Below are 12,606 nucleotides of genomic sequence, written 5' to 3' on the forward strand. Positions count from 1 at the left end.
CCGCAATGATCCAATTTACTGTTGCTGGAAAATTGGATTATTTTTATTTTTGACTATTGTGAGTAACATTGCTGTGTACATTGTTGTACACATCTTCTGGTGCACACATGCATGCACATTTACTGTCTTTCAACTTAAGTAACTATTGCTAAATTGTTTTCCATAGTGCTTTCTCCAGTTCTCATTCTGACAGTGTGTGAGCCTTCCCATTGCTTCACATTCTTGAGTACTTCATTGTCATTTTAATAAGGTCCATCCCTTTTTCATATGTGTATGGACCAATTTCTTCTTTTGTGAGATGCCTGTTCAAGTCTGTTTCCTATTTTTTGTTGGCTTATCTTTTTCTTATTGAAAATGAAGCCCTTTTTTAGGAGCCCTTTAAAAATACATGTTGTAAATGTATTTTCCTCATTGTGTGTTATGCCTTTTCCTTCTCGTATTGTGTCTTCTGATGAATAATTCCCAATTTTAATCAAGCTTATCATTCTTTTCACTTTGTGATTAATGCTTTTTGTGTCCTGTTTAAGAAATCTTTTCTTAAATACACACCCCTGTATTATCTTCTGAAACTTGTATCATTTCACCTTCCTTGTTTAGGTCTGTAATCTACCTGGAATTGATTTTTGTCTGTCGTGTATGACAGAGGTTGCCAAGTTACCTTTTTCAGTATGGATACCAAATTGTTGCAGTACTCATTTTTGAAAAGACTGTTCTTTCCCTGCTTTCCATAGTAGCATCTTTGTTCTAAATCAAGCATGGGTCTGTTTCTGTTTTGTATGTCTATTCTTGTGCCAGTACCATACTATCTTATTTACTTTGGTTTTATGGTATTTGAGGTCTAGAGTAGGGTCCGGATCTCCAATAAAATAACACTGTTCCTTCAGGAGAGTCTGATACAGGTGGCCCTAATTCATCTCTCCCCTCCTCCCCTTTTCCCCTTTCATAACCATAAGTTTGTTTTCTGTGTCTGGGAGTCTGTTTCTGTTTTGTAAATAAGTTCACTTGTGTTATTTTTTTAGATTCCACATATGTGATATCATAACAGTATTTGTCTTTCTCTGTATGACTTATTTCACTTAGCATAATGCCCTCCAAGTCCATCCATGCTGTTGCAAATGGAAAATTTTGTTATTTTTTATGGCTGAGTAGTATTCCATTTGTGTGTGTGTGTGTGTGTGTGTGTGTGTGTGTGTGTGTATAAACACATACACCACATCTTCTTTATCCATTCATCTGTTCATGGACCCTTAGGTTGCTTCCATATCTTGGCAATTCTAAATAATGCTGTTATGAACATTGGAGTTAATGTATCTTTTCGAATTAGTGGGGTTTTTTTGGGATATATACCCAGGAGTGGAATTGCTGGTAGTTCTATTTTGAGTGTATGTGGAAACCTCCATACTGTTTTCCATAGTGACTGCACCAATTTACATTCCCACCAACGGAGTACAAGGTTTCCCTTTTCTCCACATCCTCACCAACATTTGTTATTTGTATTCTTTTTTTTTTTTTTTTTTTTTTCGGTACGCGGGCCTCTCACTGTTGTGGCCTCTCCCTTTGCGGAGCACAGGCTCCGGACGCGCAGGCTCAGCGGCCATGGCTCACGGGCCCAGCCGCTCCGCGGCATGTGGGATCCTCCCGGACCGGGGCACGAACCTGCGTCCCCTGCATCGGCAGGCGGGCTCTCAACCACTGCGCCACCAGGGAAGCCCCTGTTATTTGTATTCTTTTTGATCATGGCCATTCTGACAGATATGAGGTTTCTCGTGGTTTTGATTTGCATTTCCCTGATGATTAGTGATGTTGAGTGATTATTTTTCTTTTGTTTATTTGATTCTTTGTAAAGTGTCTTGTGTCCATGTATCCACTAGCATTTTATTGATAATCTAATCTAATAAAAAAGGGTGAGAAAATCCCTCTGGGAGAATGAGTAGATGGCTAACAATGGCAAATTTGAAAAAGAACAGAGAGATGATGTAAACCCTATGAAAAGTTAAAACATGATAGAAGGCTTTAGTAACAGACTGATGGACTATGTAGTTGAGAATTGGAACTTTTTGAGAATTTGTTGTAAGATACAGTAAAAGCTCACCAGAAATCACAAATTAAATGGTGACAAGAATGTGATGTTAGATATATATTTTTTCTTCACACCATTCAACATACTGCACTGTCAGTGGATAACAGTATTAAAAGTAAAATGAATGTTTCTAAATAGGTAACAAATTATCTAAACTTAGAGACTGCTAAGTTACTAAGGAAAATATACCAGATTTAACTTTTATAATGAAATAGCAACCTATAACCAAAATTAAAAATATAATCAACAAATCATTGTAGCAAAATATCAGAAAAAGATCTAATATCCTAGTTGACATTTAAACACCCTTTGGGGAAAGCCTCATTTATCATTTTTGGTATTTTGTTTTTTTCTGCAAAAGTCACTAAATATTTAACTTTCAGCTCATCTGAAACTGCTAGAAATAGACTGATGGCTACACTGTTTTTTGTGCACATATATGTGATTTTTCTCCCCAGCTTTTCCTGATTTCAGAAATGAAAATTATTAAATGATTTCATTTAAATATGAAAAAAAATTAAGTACTTTCCTTGAGGGTATCATCATGAAAGCATTTAGCTAAGAGTAATTCATTCATGAAAACTAGTATAATATTGGCAGTTAAAAAAAATTTTTTTTAAAGCTAGAGAAGTTATGTGTGCCAAACCAGGATGGCTTACTGTTGTCTGATAAAGCAGTGGTGCAATTTGCTACCGATGTGTTTGCTTAAGGGAGACCTGAAGATTGTTGGATGAATAGTAAATGGTGTTCATTTGGTTTCCTACAGACAATCCTGAGACTATTAACCTGATAGACCTTCTTCCTCATGTTGGTTAGAGTATGTGTTGGCACATTTTACAGAGGATCTTCATAAAACTAAATTTACTTTTTAAAAATGATTCTTCTTATGAAGAATCATTTGCATACAGAAAAGTTCACAAATCATAAGGCCATTGAATTATCAAAAAATGAACTCAACTTGTATAACCCCCACCTGGGTCCCTGCTCCTGTCCCTTCTCAAATGCTACCAATCTCTCTGTTCCCCAAAAGTAGCCACTATCTGACTTCAATTATTGTAGATTAGTTTTTTTCTCTTACTGATTTTTTTCCTTTGAAAATCATACTGAGATGTATTTTTCACACAATAAAATGTATTCATTTTATGAATGATGAACATCTATACATATATATCTGTTAACAACCATGGCAGTCAAGATAGAGACTGTTTCCATCACTTCATGTGCTTCTTTACAGTAATTCTCCCCCTGACCCCCGCAGTTTCTGGTCCCAGGCAATTACTGATCTGCATTCTGTCACTATATAGATGAATGTTGCCTGTTTTAGAATTTCTTATAAATGGAATCTCATAGAATAGGTACTCTGTGTCTGGCTTCTTTTGCTTGTGTAATGTTTTTTGAGATTCATGTTATTGTATGTATCAGTTGTTCAAGACTTTTATAGAAAAATGCTAAGTATATTCCATGGGATATCCATAGGGATATTCCACACTTTGTTTATCCATTCACCTGTTGGGGTTGATTGCCGTTTTTGGCTATTATGAATAAAGCTGCTATGCTTGTGGAAGTCTTCCTATGGACTTAAACTTTCATTTCTCTTGTGTAAATACCCAGGAGTACAATTGCTGAGTCACTTGGTAGGTTTTATAAAAAAACTGCCAAACTGGCTTTCAAAGTGGTTGGAACAGAATGTTCTATTTGCTTCACATCCTCACCAACACTTTAATTGTAAACATTTTAGTATACATTTTGTGGGTTTTGAGTTGTACTTTCGATAACTGTGGTAAAAACGAGTCTATTTGTCTGATTTTATAAGTATCAGTAGATATTGTGGTACAAAATTTGCTAGGGAAAGTCTGTTACCAGCGCAATGAATGATGTGGCCTGAATTTTAGTTTCTATTTTGCCTTTTACTTTTGTAGCCTGAGAATATCCTCTGAGTAGGAGCATGTGCTATTACTTCTGGCAAGGAGTACAGGGCCAACATTGAGGCCTCCATACTATCCTAGATGGGTACTTTTGTTTGGCCCAGTAGTCAGTTTTTTTCCCTTCAGGCTTGGAATAGGTCAGTGTTCCTTCCAGGTAAGTGCCAGATGAAGTAGTTGCGGCCCCCCCTCCCCTCCACACACACACACACACACACACACACACACACACACACACAGAGTATGTATTTTAAGGGTCTTCTTATGTGAAAAATAATTTCTTTAGAAAATTAGAATAATAAACTTAGTGCATGTTCTCCTGGGTGTATCAAGGGTAGTGTAAATGTGGCAGTTTTCACCACATTTTATAGTCATTTAGTATTGAAAATTTTATAGCTGATTTATTTCTTTGATTACAGTGCCCATACATCTCCTATCAGCATCTTACCAGCCTCTGTGGAGTAAGTAGTATACTTACAGAAGACAATTTAAAAATTAAAAAAAATATTACTAAACTATAGAAATTAAAATCATGTATTTATTGTACTTACTTTAGAGGAAGGATTATACATAAGGCAGTGAAACCAGTATTTTATGTACTTCAGTCAGAACAAATGAAGAAGGAATGAATTACACTCACATACAGAATAAAGATGAACTTTTTTTCACTTGATTTTTTTTTTTTTTGCGGTACGCGGGCCTCTCACTGTTGTGGCCTCTCCCGTTGTGGAGCACAGGCTCCAGACGCGCAGGCTCAGCGGCCATGGCTCATGGGCCCAGCCGCTCCGCGGCATGTGGGATCTTCCCGGACCGGGGCACGAACCCGTGTGCCCTGCATCGGCAGGCAGACTCTCAACCACTGTGCCACCAGGGAAGCCCCTCAGTTGATTTTTTTTGATCTTCTGAAATGATTGAAAATGTCAAAAGAGTTTTTTTAATGAAGTTTTTTTTTTTTAATGGCTGCTTTATGTATGTATGTATGCATGCATGCATGCATGCCGTGGCACACAACATGCGGGATCCTAGTTCCCTGACCAGGGATCGAACCCGTGCTCCTTGCAGTGGAAGCGTGGAGTCCTAATCACTGGACTGCCAGGGAATTCCCTGAAGTCTTTTTAAATGGCTTTATATGTATTGAGGTGAGGAGTGAATTACTGGGCCAAGTGATCATTCATGCCTCAGTAGTAATAGTGACATTATGATTGATTTGTGTATCTTATTTGGGCAAATTTCATTTAAAAATTTAAGCCAATATTATGTTTTCCTATTTCTTTTTCCCCTCTAGCCTGTTCATTTATATACCATTATAAATTTTTTTTTTTAACTGGTTGTACATTTTAAAGTTTGTGTTTATGTCACCAAATAACTAGTTAGGGTGACTGCTTCTCACTAAAATGTGTTCTGTTTTATAGCATTTTAGAAAGAACAATTAGAGCAGCTGTGGAACAGCACCTTTTTGATCTGCAGAGCAGCATAGATCATGATCTTAAGAATTTACAACAGCAAAGTCTGGTGTGTAATAATGAAGCAGGAAGTGTTAATTGTGATGGGGAAGGATCTAATAACCAGTAAGAAACTTTTAAAACATTTTACTGTTATTTATTGAGTTATAAAATTGTTTTTTCTTTTAAAAAACTGTATTTTTTCTTAAATGATGGGTGTCATCTTGAGCATTTCTGAAAGTCAGTGTGAAAAGTGACTTTGTATATACTTGCATATAAATTGTGTATACTTCTTAACATTGAAAATCTCATAAGTCTTCCATTAAGGTAGTAGGCATTAAGTCCAACACAGCCTGTGAACACCAGATGAAGTAGCAAGCTTACTTTTAGGATCCATATTATATGAAAAATAACTTAAAAAAAAGTAGAACTATAGTCTGTTCTCCAAATGGTCACACCATGACATGCAGTTATCTAGACAGATAGGTACAGGGACAGCAGATTGACATCACTTCTAGTGCACATGGTCATTGAGTGAAATGGTAGATGGAATCATCCTTTAACTTATCACCTGCCTCCAGCCTTTGCCCTCCCTACATGCCTTTGCTTTAGGTTAGCTGTTAATAATTGAATTTAAGTTAAAAGTACTCTATGCACTGTGTGATGTGTGATGTTACTCCACTTTTCATCTGACTTGTTACCTTTAAATGACAAAAAGCTTCATCTCCTTTCCTGTTACCTCAGCCCTGCACTTTAGGATATATAGGTTCCTTTCTCTGAGACCACAGTGCAATGATTTCATAGTTTGTGTTGATCAGTTTTTGTTCTGGGGACAGATCTACAGAGCAGCATCGATCATGATCTTAAGAAAGATGTACCCAAATTTGGAGAATTCATAGGAAGGCAAAAAAAATTGATGACTGGGTAGAATTCTGTTTCTGTTGTTAAGAATTAGATTTTTAAAAGGCCAAATGTGTCAAGTATACTAGACTAGCTATCAAGTATGAAATGAAACTGAAAAATTAATGGATATAAAAACCAATGCTTGGAATATGTTTGTGGAATACCGTATTGTACAACTGCAGGTGTGCCATGTAGTCTGCATAGATGGCATCACCAGCCTGTGCAGCTCGATATGATGGCCCCGATTTATGTGCTTTGAAGGCATGATTTGAACTATACAAGTGGATCTAGGGAGTATTTGAGTTGAATATGAAGGAAAGAAGCAGTATCTAAAAGTTGGAAATAGTAGGAAAATGTTTCAAAGGATATAATATAAGCAGATTTCTTGGAGTTTGCCCTTAAGTTAGCTAGAGATCCTGAAAACCTATGCCCATACTCAGACAGTATTATGGAAATAACTCATATTCTCATTAATAGTGGTATCATCTTTGTAAACAAAAATCTGCAGTGTTGTGCATATTCTAAATTATATAAGATGAAAAAATATGCAGTAGGAAGCTATTCCTGTTGTACTTGATAAGGTGTTGGACACTCTGGTACCTAGTGCTAGACTTGTATTTTAATCAGTAAACAGGTCATTATTATGATTTAGAGTATGCATTTATAAGGGAAATCATTATTTTGGCACATAAATTATTTTTAAAACCATTTATTTGCTTTTGAAAATATTCAAAGTGGATAGCAAACCAGGTAGGTTCCTCACAACATCCCATGGAGAGACAAAAATAAACTTTGTACACTTAATAATCTAACTTGGCAAGATAAAGAAACTGTGGTTCTTTATGAAAAAGACAAATTTTCTTTGACAAGGAAAAGTTTCAGATTGTTACTTTTATTTATTTATTTTAAAGCATTACGTATTCAACATGTGGCCTGATCTGACTTTTTAATCTTCATTACTAGGGTTGATATTGCTGATGGTATTATTAATGCCAGTGAATGTAACAGAGACTGTTCAGAACCTGTGGCTAGCACTAATTTAGACAATGAAGTTATGCAGCAAGATTTTGTATTTGAGGATGAAGAAAATAACCAGGTAAGAAATGCTAAGACTTAAAAATATCTGTGTTAGGTGTACTAGATTACAATTCTGATTGCTTCATATGTTCCTTTGATACCAGAAGCCATAGTTCAGTATCTTTGCTGTTACACATGTTTGCCTTGATTATAAGTCCCAGGAACATACGTACTCTCAGTAGAGGTCAGGAACCATCATTGAGTAGAGAAGTAAATATAAAACACCTTATTTTAAAATACTTTTCTGGAAGGAAACAAATTACCTTGTCAGCTAAGGTGGTTGGTGGTATTATGGACGAATTTTGTTCTTTTTATTAATTTTTTTTTTACATCTTTATTGGAGTATAATTGCTTTACAATGGTGTGTTAGTTTCTGCTTTATGACAAAATGAATCAGTTATACATATACATATGTTCCCATATCTCTTCGCTCTTGCGTCTCCCTCCCTCCCATCCTCCCTATCCCACCCCTCTAGGTGGTCACAAAGCACCGAGCTGGTCTCCCTGTGCTATGCGGCTGTTTCCCACTAGCTATCTGTTTTACGTTTGGTAGTGTATATATGTCCATGCCACTCTCTCGCTTTGTCACAGCTTACCCTTCCCCCTCCCCATATCCTCAAGTCCATTCTCTAGTACATCGGTGTCTTTATTCCTGTCTTACCCCTAGGTTCTTCATGGCATTTTTTTTTTCTTAAATTCCATATATATGTGTTAGCATACGGTATTTGTCTTTCTCTTTCTGACTTACTTCACTCTCTATGACAGACTCTAGGTCCATCCACCTCATTACAAATAGCTCAATTTCGTTTCTTTTTATGGCTGAGTAATATTCCATTGTATATATGTGCCACATCTTCTTTATCCATTCATCTGATGATGGACACTTAGGTTGTTTCCATCTCCTGTAGGTTGTTTCCATCTCCTGGCTATTGTAAATAGAGCTGCAATGAACATTTTGGTACATGAATATTTTTGAATTATGGTTTTCTCAGGGTATATGCCCAGTAGTGGGATTGCTGGGTCATATGGTAGTTCTATTTGTAGTTTTTTACGGAACCTCCATACTGTTCTCCATAGTGGCTGTACCAATTCACATTCCCACCAGCAGTGCTAGAGTGTTCCCTTTTCTCCACACCCTCTCCAGCATTTATTGTTTCTAGATTTTTTGATGATGGCCATTCTGACGGGTATGAAATGATATCTCATTGTAGTTTTAACTTGAATTTCTCTAATGATTAATGATGTTGAGCATTCTTTCATGTGTTTGTTGACAGTCTGTATAACTTCTTTGGCGAAATGTCTATTTAGGTCTTCTGCCCATTTTTGGATTGGGTTGTTTGTTTTTTTGTTATTGAGCTGCATGAGCTGCTTGTAAATTTTGGAGATTAATCCTTTGTCAGTAGCTTCATTTGCAAATATTTTCTCCCATTCTGAGGGTTGTCTTTTGGTCTTGTTTATGGTTTCCTTGCTGTGCAAAAGCTTTGAAGTTTCATGAGGTCCCATTTGTTTATTTTTATTTCCATTTCTCTAGGAGGTGGGTCAAAAAGGATCTTGCTGTGATTTATATCATAGAGTGTTCTGCCTATGTTTTCCTCTAAGAGTTTGATAGTTTCTGGCCTTACGTTTAGGTCTTTAATCCATTTTGAGCTTATTTTTGTGTATGGTGTTAAGGAGTGATCTAATCTCATATTTTTACATGTACCTGTCCAGTTTTCCCAGCACCACTTTTTGAACAGGCTGCCCTTTCTCCACTGTACATTCCTGCCTCCTTTATCAAATATAAGGTGACCATATGTGCGTGGGTTTATCTCTGGGCTTTCTATCCTCTTCCATTGATCTGTATTTCTGTTTTTGTGCCAGTACCATACTGTCTTGATTACTGTAGCTTTGTAGTATAGTCTGAAGTCAGGTAGCCTGATTCCTCCAGCTCCGTTTTTCGTTCTCAAGATGGCTTTGGCTATTCAGGGTCTTTTGTGTTTCCATATAAATTGTGAAATTTTTTGTTCTACTTCTGTGAAAAATGCCATTGGTATTTTGATAGGGATTGCATTGAATCTGTAGAGTGCTTTGGGTGGTAGAGTCATTTTCACAATGTTAATTCTTCCAATCCAAGAACGTGGTATATCTCTCCATCTATTTGTATCATCTTTAATTTCTTTCATCAGTGTCTTATAATTTTCTGCATACAGGTCTTTTGTCTCCTTAGGTAGGATTATTCCTAGATATTTTATTCTTTTTGTTGCAATGGTAAATGGGAGTGTTTTCATGACTTCACTTTCAGATATTTCATCATTAGTGTATAGGAATGCCAGAGATTTCTGTGCATTAATTTTGTATCCTGCTACTTTACCAAATTCATTGATTAGCTCTAGTAGTTTTCTGGTAGCATCTTTAGGATCCTCTATGTATAGTATCATGTCATCTACAAACAGTGACCGCTTTACTTCTTCTTTTCCGATTTGGATTCCTTTTATTTCCTTTTCTTCTCTGATTGCTGTGGCTAAAACTTCCAAAACTATGTTGAATAAGAGTGGTGAGAATGGGCAACCTTGTCTTGTTCCTGATCTTAGTGGAAATGCTTTCAGTTTTTCACCATTGAGGACAATGTTGGCTGTGGGTTTGTCATATATAGCCTTTATTATGTTGAGGAAAGTTCCCTCTATGCCTACTTTCTGGAGGGTTTTTATCATAAATGGGTATTGAATTTTGTCGAAAGCTTTCTCTGCATTATTGAGATGACCATATGGTTTTTCTCCTTCGATTTGTTAATATGGTGTATCACATTGATTGATTTATGTATATTGAAGAATCCTTGCATTCCTGGAATAAACCCCACTTGATCATGGTGTATGATCCTTTTAATGTGCTGTTGGATTCTGTTGGCTAGTATTTTGTTGAGGATTTTTGCATCTATGTTCATCAGTGATATTGGCTTGTAGTTTTCCTTCTATGTGACATCCTTGTCTGGTTTTCGTATCAGGGTGACGGTGGCCTCGTAGAATGAGTTTGGGAGTGTTTCTCTCTCTGCTATACTTTGGAAGAGTTTGAGAAGGGTAGGCGTTAGCTCTTCTCTAAATGTTTGATAGAATTCGCCTGTGAAGCCATCTGGTCCTGGGCTTTTGTTTGTTGGAAGATTTTTTAATCACAGTTTCAATTTCAGTGCTTGTGATTGGTCTGTTCATATTTTCTACTTCTTCCTGATTCAGTCTTGGCAGGTTGTGCCTTTCTAAGAATTTGTCCATTTCTTCCAGGTTGTCCATTTTATTGGCATAGAGCTGCTTGTAGTAATCTCTCATGATCTTTTGTATTTCTGCAGTGTCAGTTGTTACTTCTCCTTTTTCATTTCTAATTCTATTGATGTGAGTCTTCTCCCTTTTTTTCTTGATGAGTGTGGCTAATGGTTTATCTATTTTGTTTATGTTCTCAAAGAACCAGCTTTTAGTTTTATTGATCTTTGCTATCGTTTCCTTATTTCTTTTTCATATGTTTCTGATCTGATTTTTATGATTTCTTTCCTTCTGCTAACTTTGGGGTTTTTTGGTTCTTCTTTCTCTAATTGCTTTAGGTGCAAGTTTAGGTTGTTTATTCGAGATGTTTCCTGTTTCTTAAGATGGACTTGTATTGCTATAAACTTCCCTCTTAGAACTGCTTTTGCTTCATCCCATAGATTTTGGGTCGTCGTGTCTCCATTGTCATTTGTTTCTAGATTTTTTTTTTATTTCCCCTTTGATTTCTTCAGTGATCACTTCGTTATTAAGTAGTGTATTGTTTAGCCTCCATGTGTTTGTATTTTTTACAGATCTTTTCCTGTAATTGATATCTAGTCTCATAGCGTTGTGGTTGGAAAAGATACTTGATACAATTTCAATTTTGTTAAATTTGCCAAGGCTTGATTTGTGACCCAAGATATGATCTATCCTGGAGAATATTCCATGAGAACTTGAGAAAAATGTGTATTCTGTTATTTTTGGATGGAATGTCCTATAAATATCAATTAAGTCCGTCTTGTTTAATGTATCATTTAAAGCTTTTGTTTCCTTATTTATTTTCATTTTGGATGATCTGTCCATTGGTGAAAATGGAGTGTTAAAGTCTCCTACTATGAATGTGTTACTGTCGATTTCCCCTTTTATGGCTGTTAGTATTTGCCTTATGTACTGAGGTGCTCCTATGTTGGGTGCAGAAAGATTTACAATTGTTATATCTTCTTGGATCGATCCCTTGATCATTATGTACTGTCCTTCTTTGTCTCTTCTAATAGTCTTTATTTTAAAGTCTATTTTGTCTGATATGAGAATTGCTACTCCAGCTTTCTTTTGGTTTCCATTTGCATGGAATATCTCTTTCCATCCCCTCACTTTCAGTCTGTATGTGTCTCTAGGTCTGAAGTGGGTCTCTTCTACACAGCATATATATATGGGTCTTGTTTTTGTATCCATTCAGCCATTCTGTGTCTTTTGGTGGGAGCATTTAATCCATTTACATTTAAGGTAATTATCGATATGTATGTTCCTATTCCCATTTTCTTCATTGTTTTGGGTTTGTTATTGTAGGTCTTTTCCTTCTCTTGTGTTTCTTGCCTAGAGAAGATCCTTTAGCATTTGTTGTGAAGCTGGTTTGGTGGTGCTGAACTCTCTCAGCTTTTGCCTGTCTGTAAAGGTTTTAATTTCTCCATCAAATATGAATGAGATCCTTGCTGGGTAGAGTAATCTTGGTTGTAGGTTTTTCTCTTTCATCACTTTAAATATGTCCTGCCAGTCCCTTCTGGCTTGCAGAGTTTCTGCTGAAAGATCAGCTGTTAACCTTATGGGGATTCCCTTGTGTGTTATTTGTTGTTTTTCCCTTGCTGCTTTTAATATGTTTTCTTTGTATTTAATTTTTGACAGTTTGATTAATATGTGTCTTGGCGTGTTTCTCCTTGGATTTATCCTGTATGGGACTCTCTGTGCTTCCTGGACTTGATTAACTATTTCCTTTCCAATATTAGGGAAGTTTTCAACTATAATCTCTTCAAATATTTTCTCAGTCCCTTTCTTTTTCTCTTCTTCTTCTGGAACCCCTATAATTCGAATGTTGGTGCGTTTAATGTTGTCCCAGAGGTCTCTGAGACTGTCCTCAGTTCTTTTCATTCTTTTTTCTTTATTCTGCTCTGCAGTAGTTATTTCCACTACTTTATCTTCCA

General features: G+C 36.3%; 1 protein-coding gene across 12 annotated transcripts in view; it reads left to right on the plus strand.

Moving 5' to 3' along the window:
- FAM13B (family with sequence similarity 13 member B) overlaps positions 1-12,606 on the plus strand; it is an 89,487-nt gene that overhangs the window by 41,224 nt on the left and 35,657 nt on the right. For 9 of the 12 annotated variants that reach the window (XM_027096653.1, XM_027096617.1, XM_027096636.1 and 6 more), the window contains 3 exons: positions 4,422-4,463; positions 5,415-5,570; positions 7,311-7,443. In XM_027096653.1, the coding sequence (XP_026952454.1) occupies positions 4,422-4,463; positions 5,415-5,570; positions 7,311-7,443 (331 nt within the window). The remainder of the gene's footprint in view (positions 1-4,421; positions 4,464-5,414; positions 5,571-7,310; positions 7,444-12,606) is intronic. The other 3 variants (XM_027096669.1, XM_027096685.1, XM_027096597.1) reach the window with 2 other exon arrangements.

This window comes from Aethalodelphis obliquidens, unplaced genomic scaffold (assembly GCF_003676395.1).
Source record: "Aethalodelphis obliquidens isolate GAN/ISIS:26980383/991018 unplaced genomic scaffold, ASM367639v1 scaffold4, whole genome shotgun sequence".
In the NCBI taxonomy this organism is placed as follows: Eukaryota; Metazoa; Chordata; class Mammalia; order Artiodactyla; family Delphinidae; genus Aethalodelphis; species Aethalodelphis obliquidens.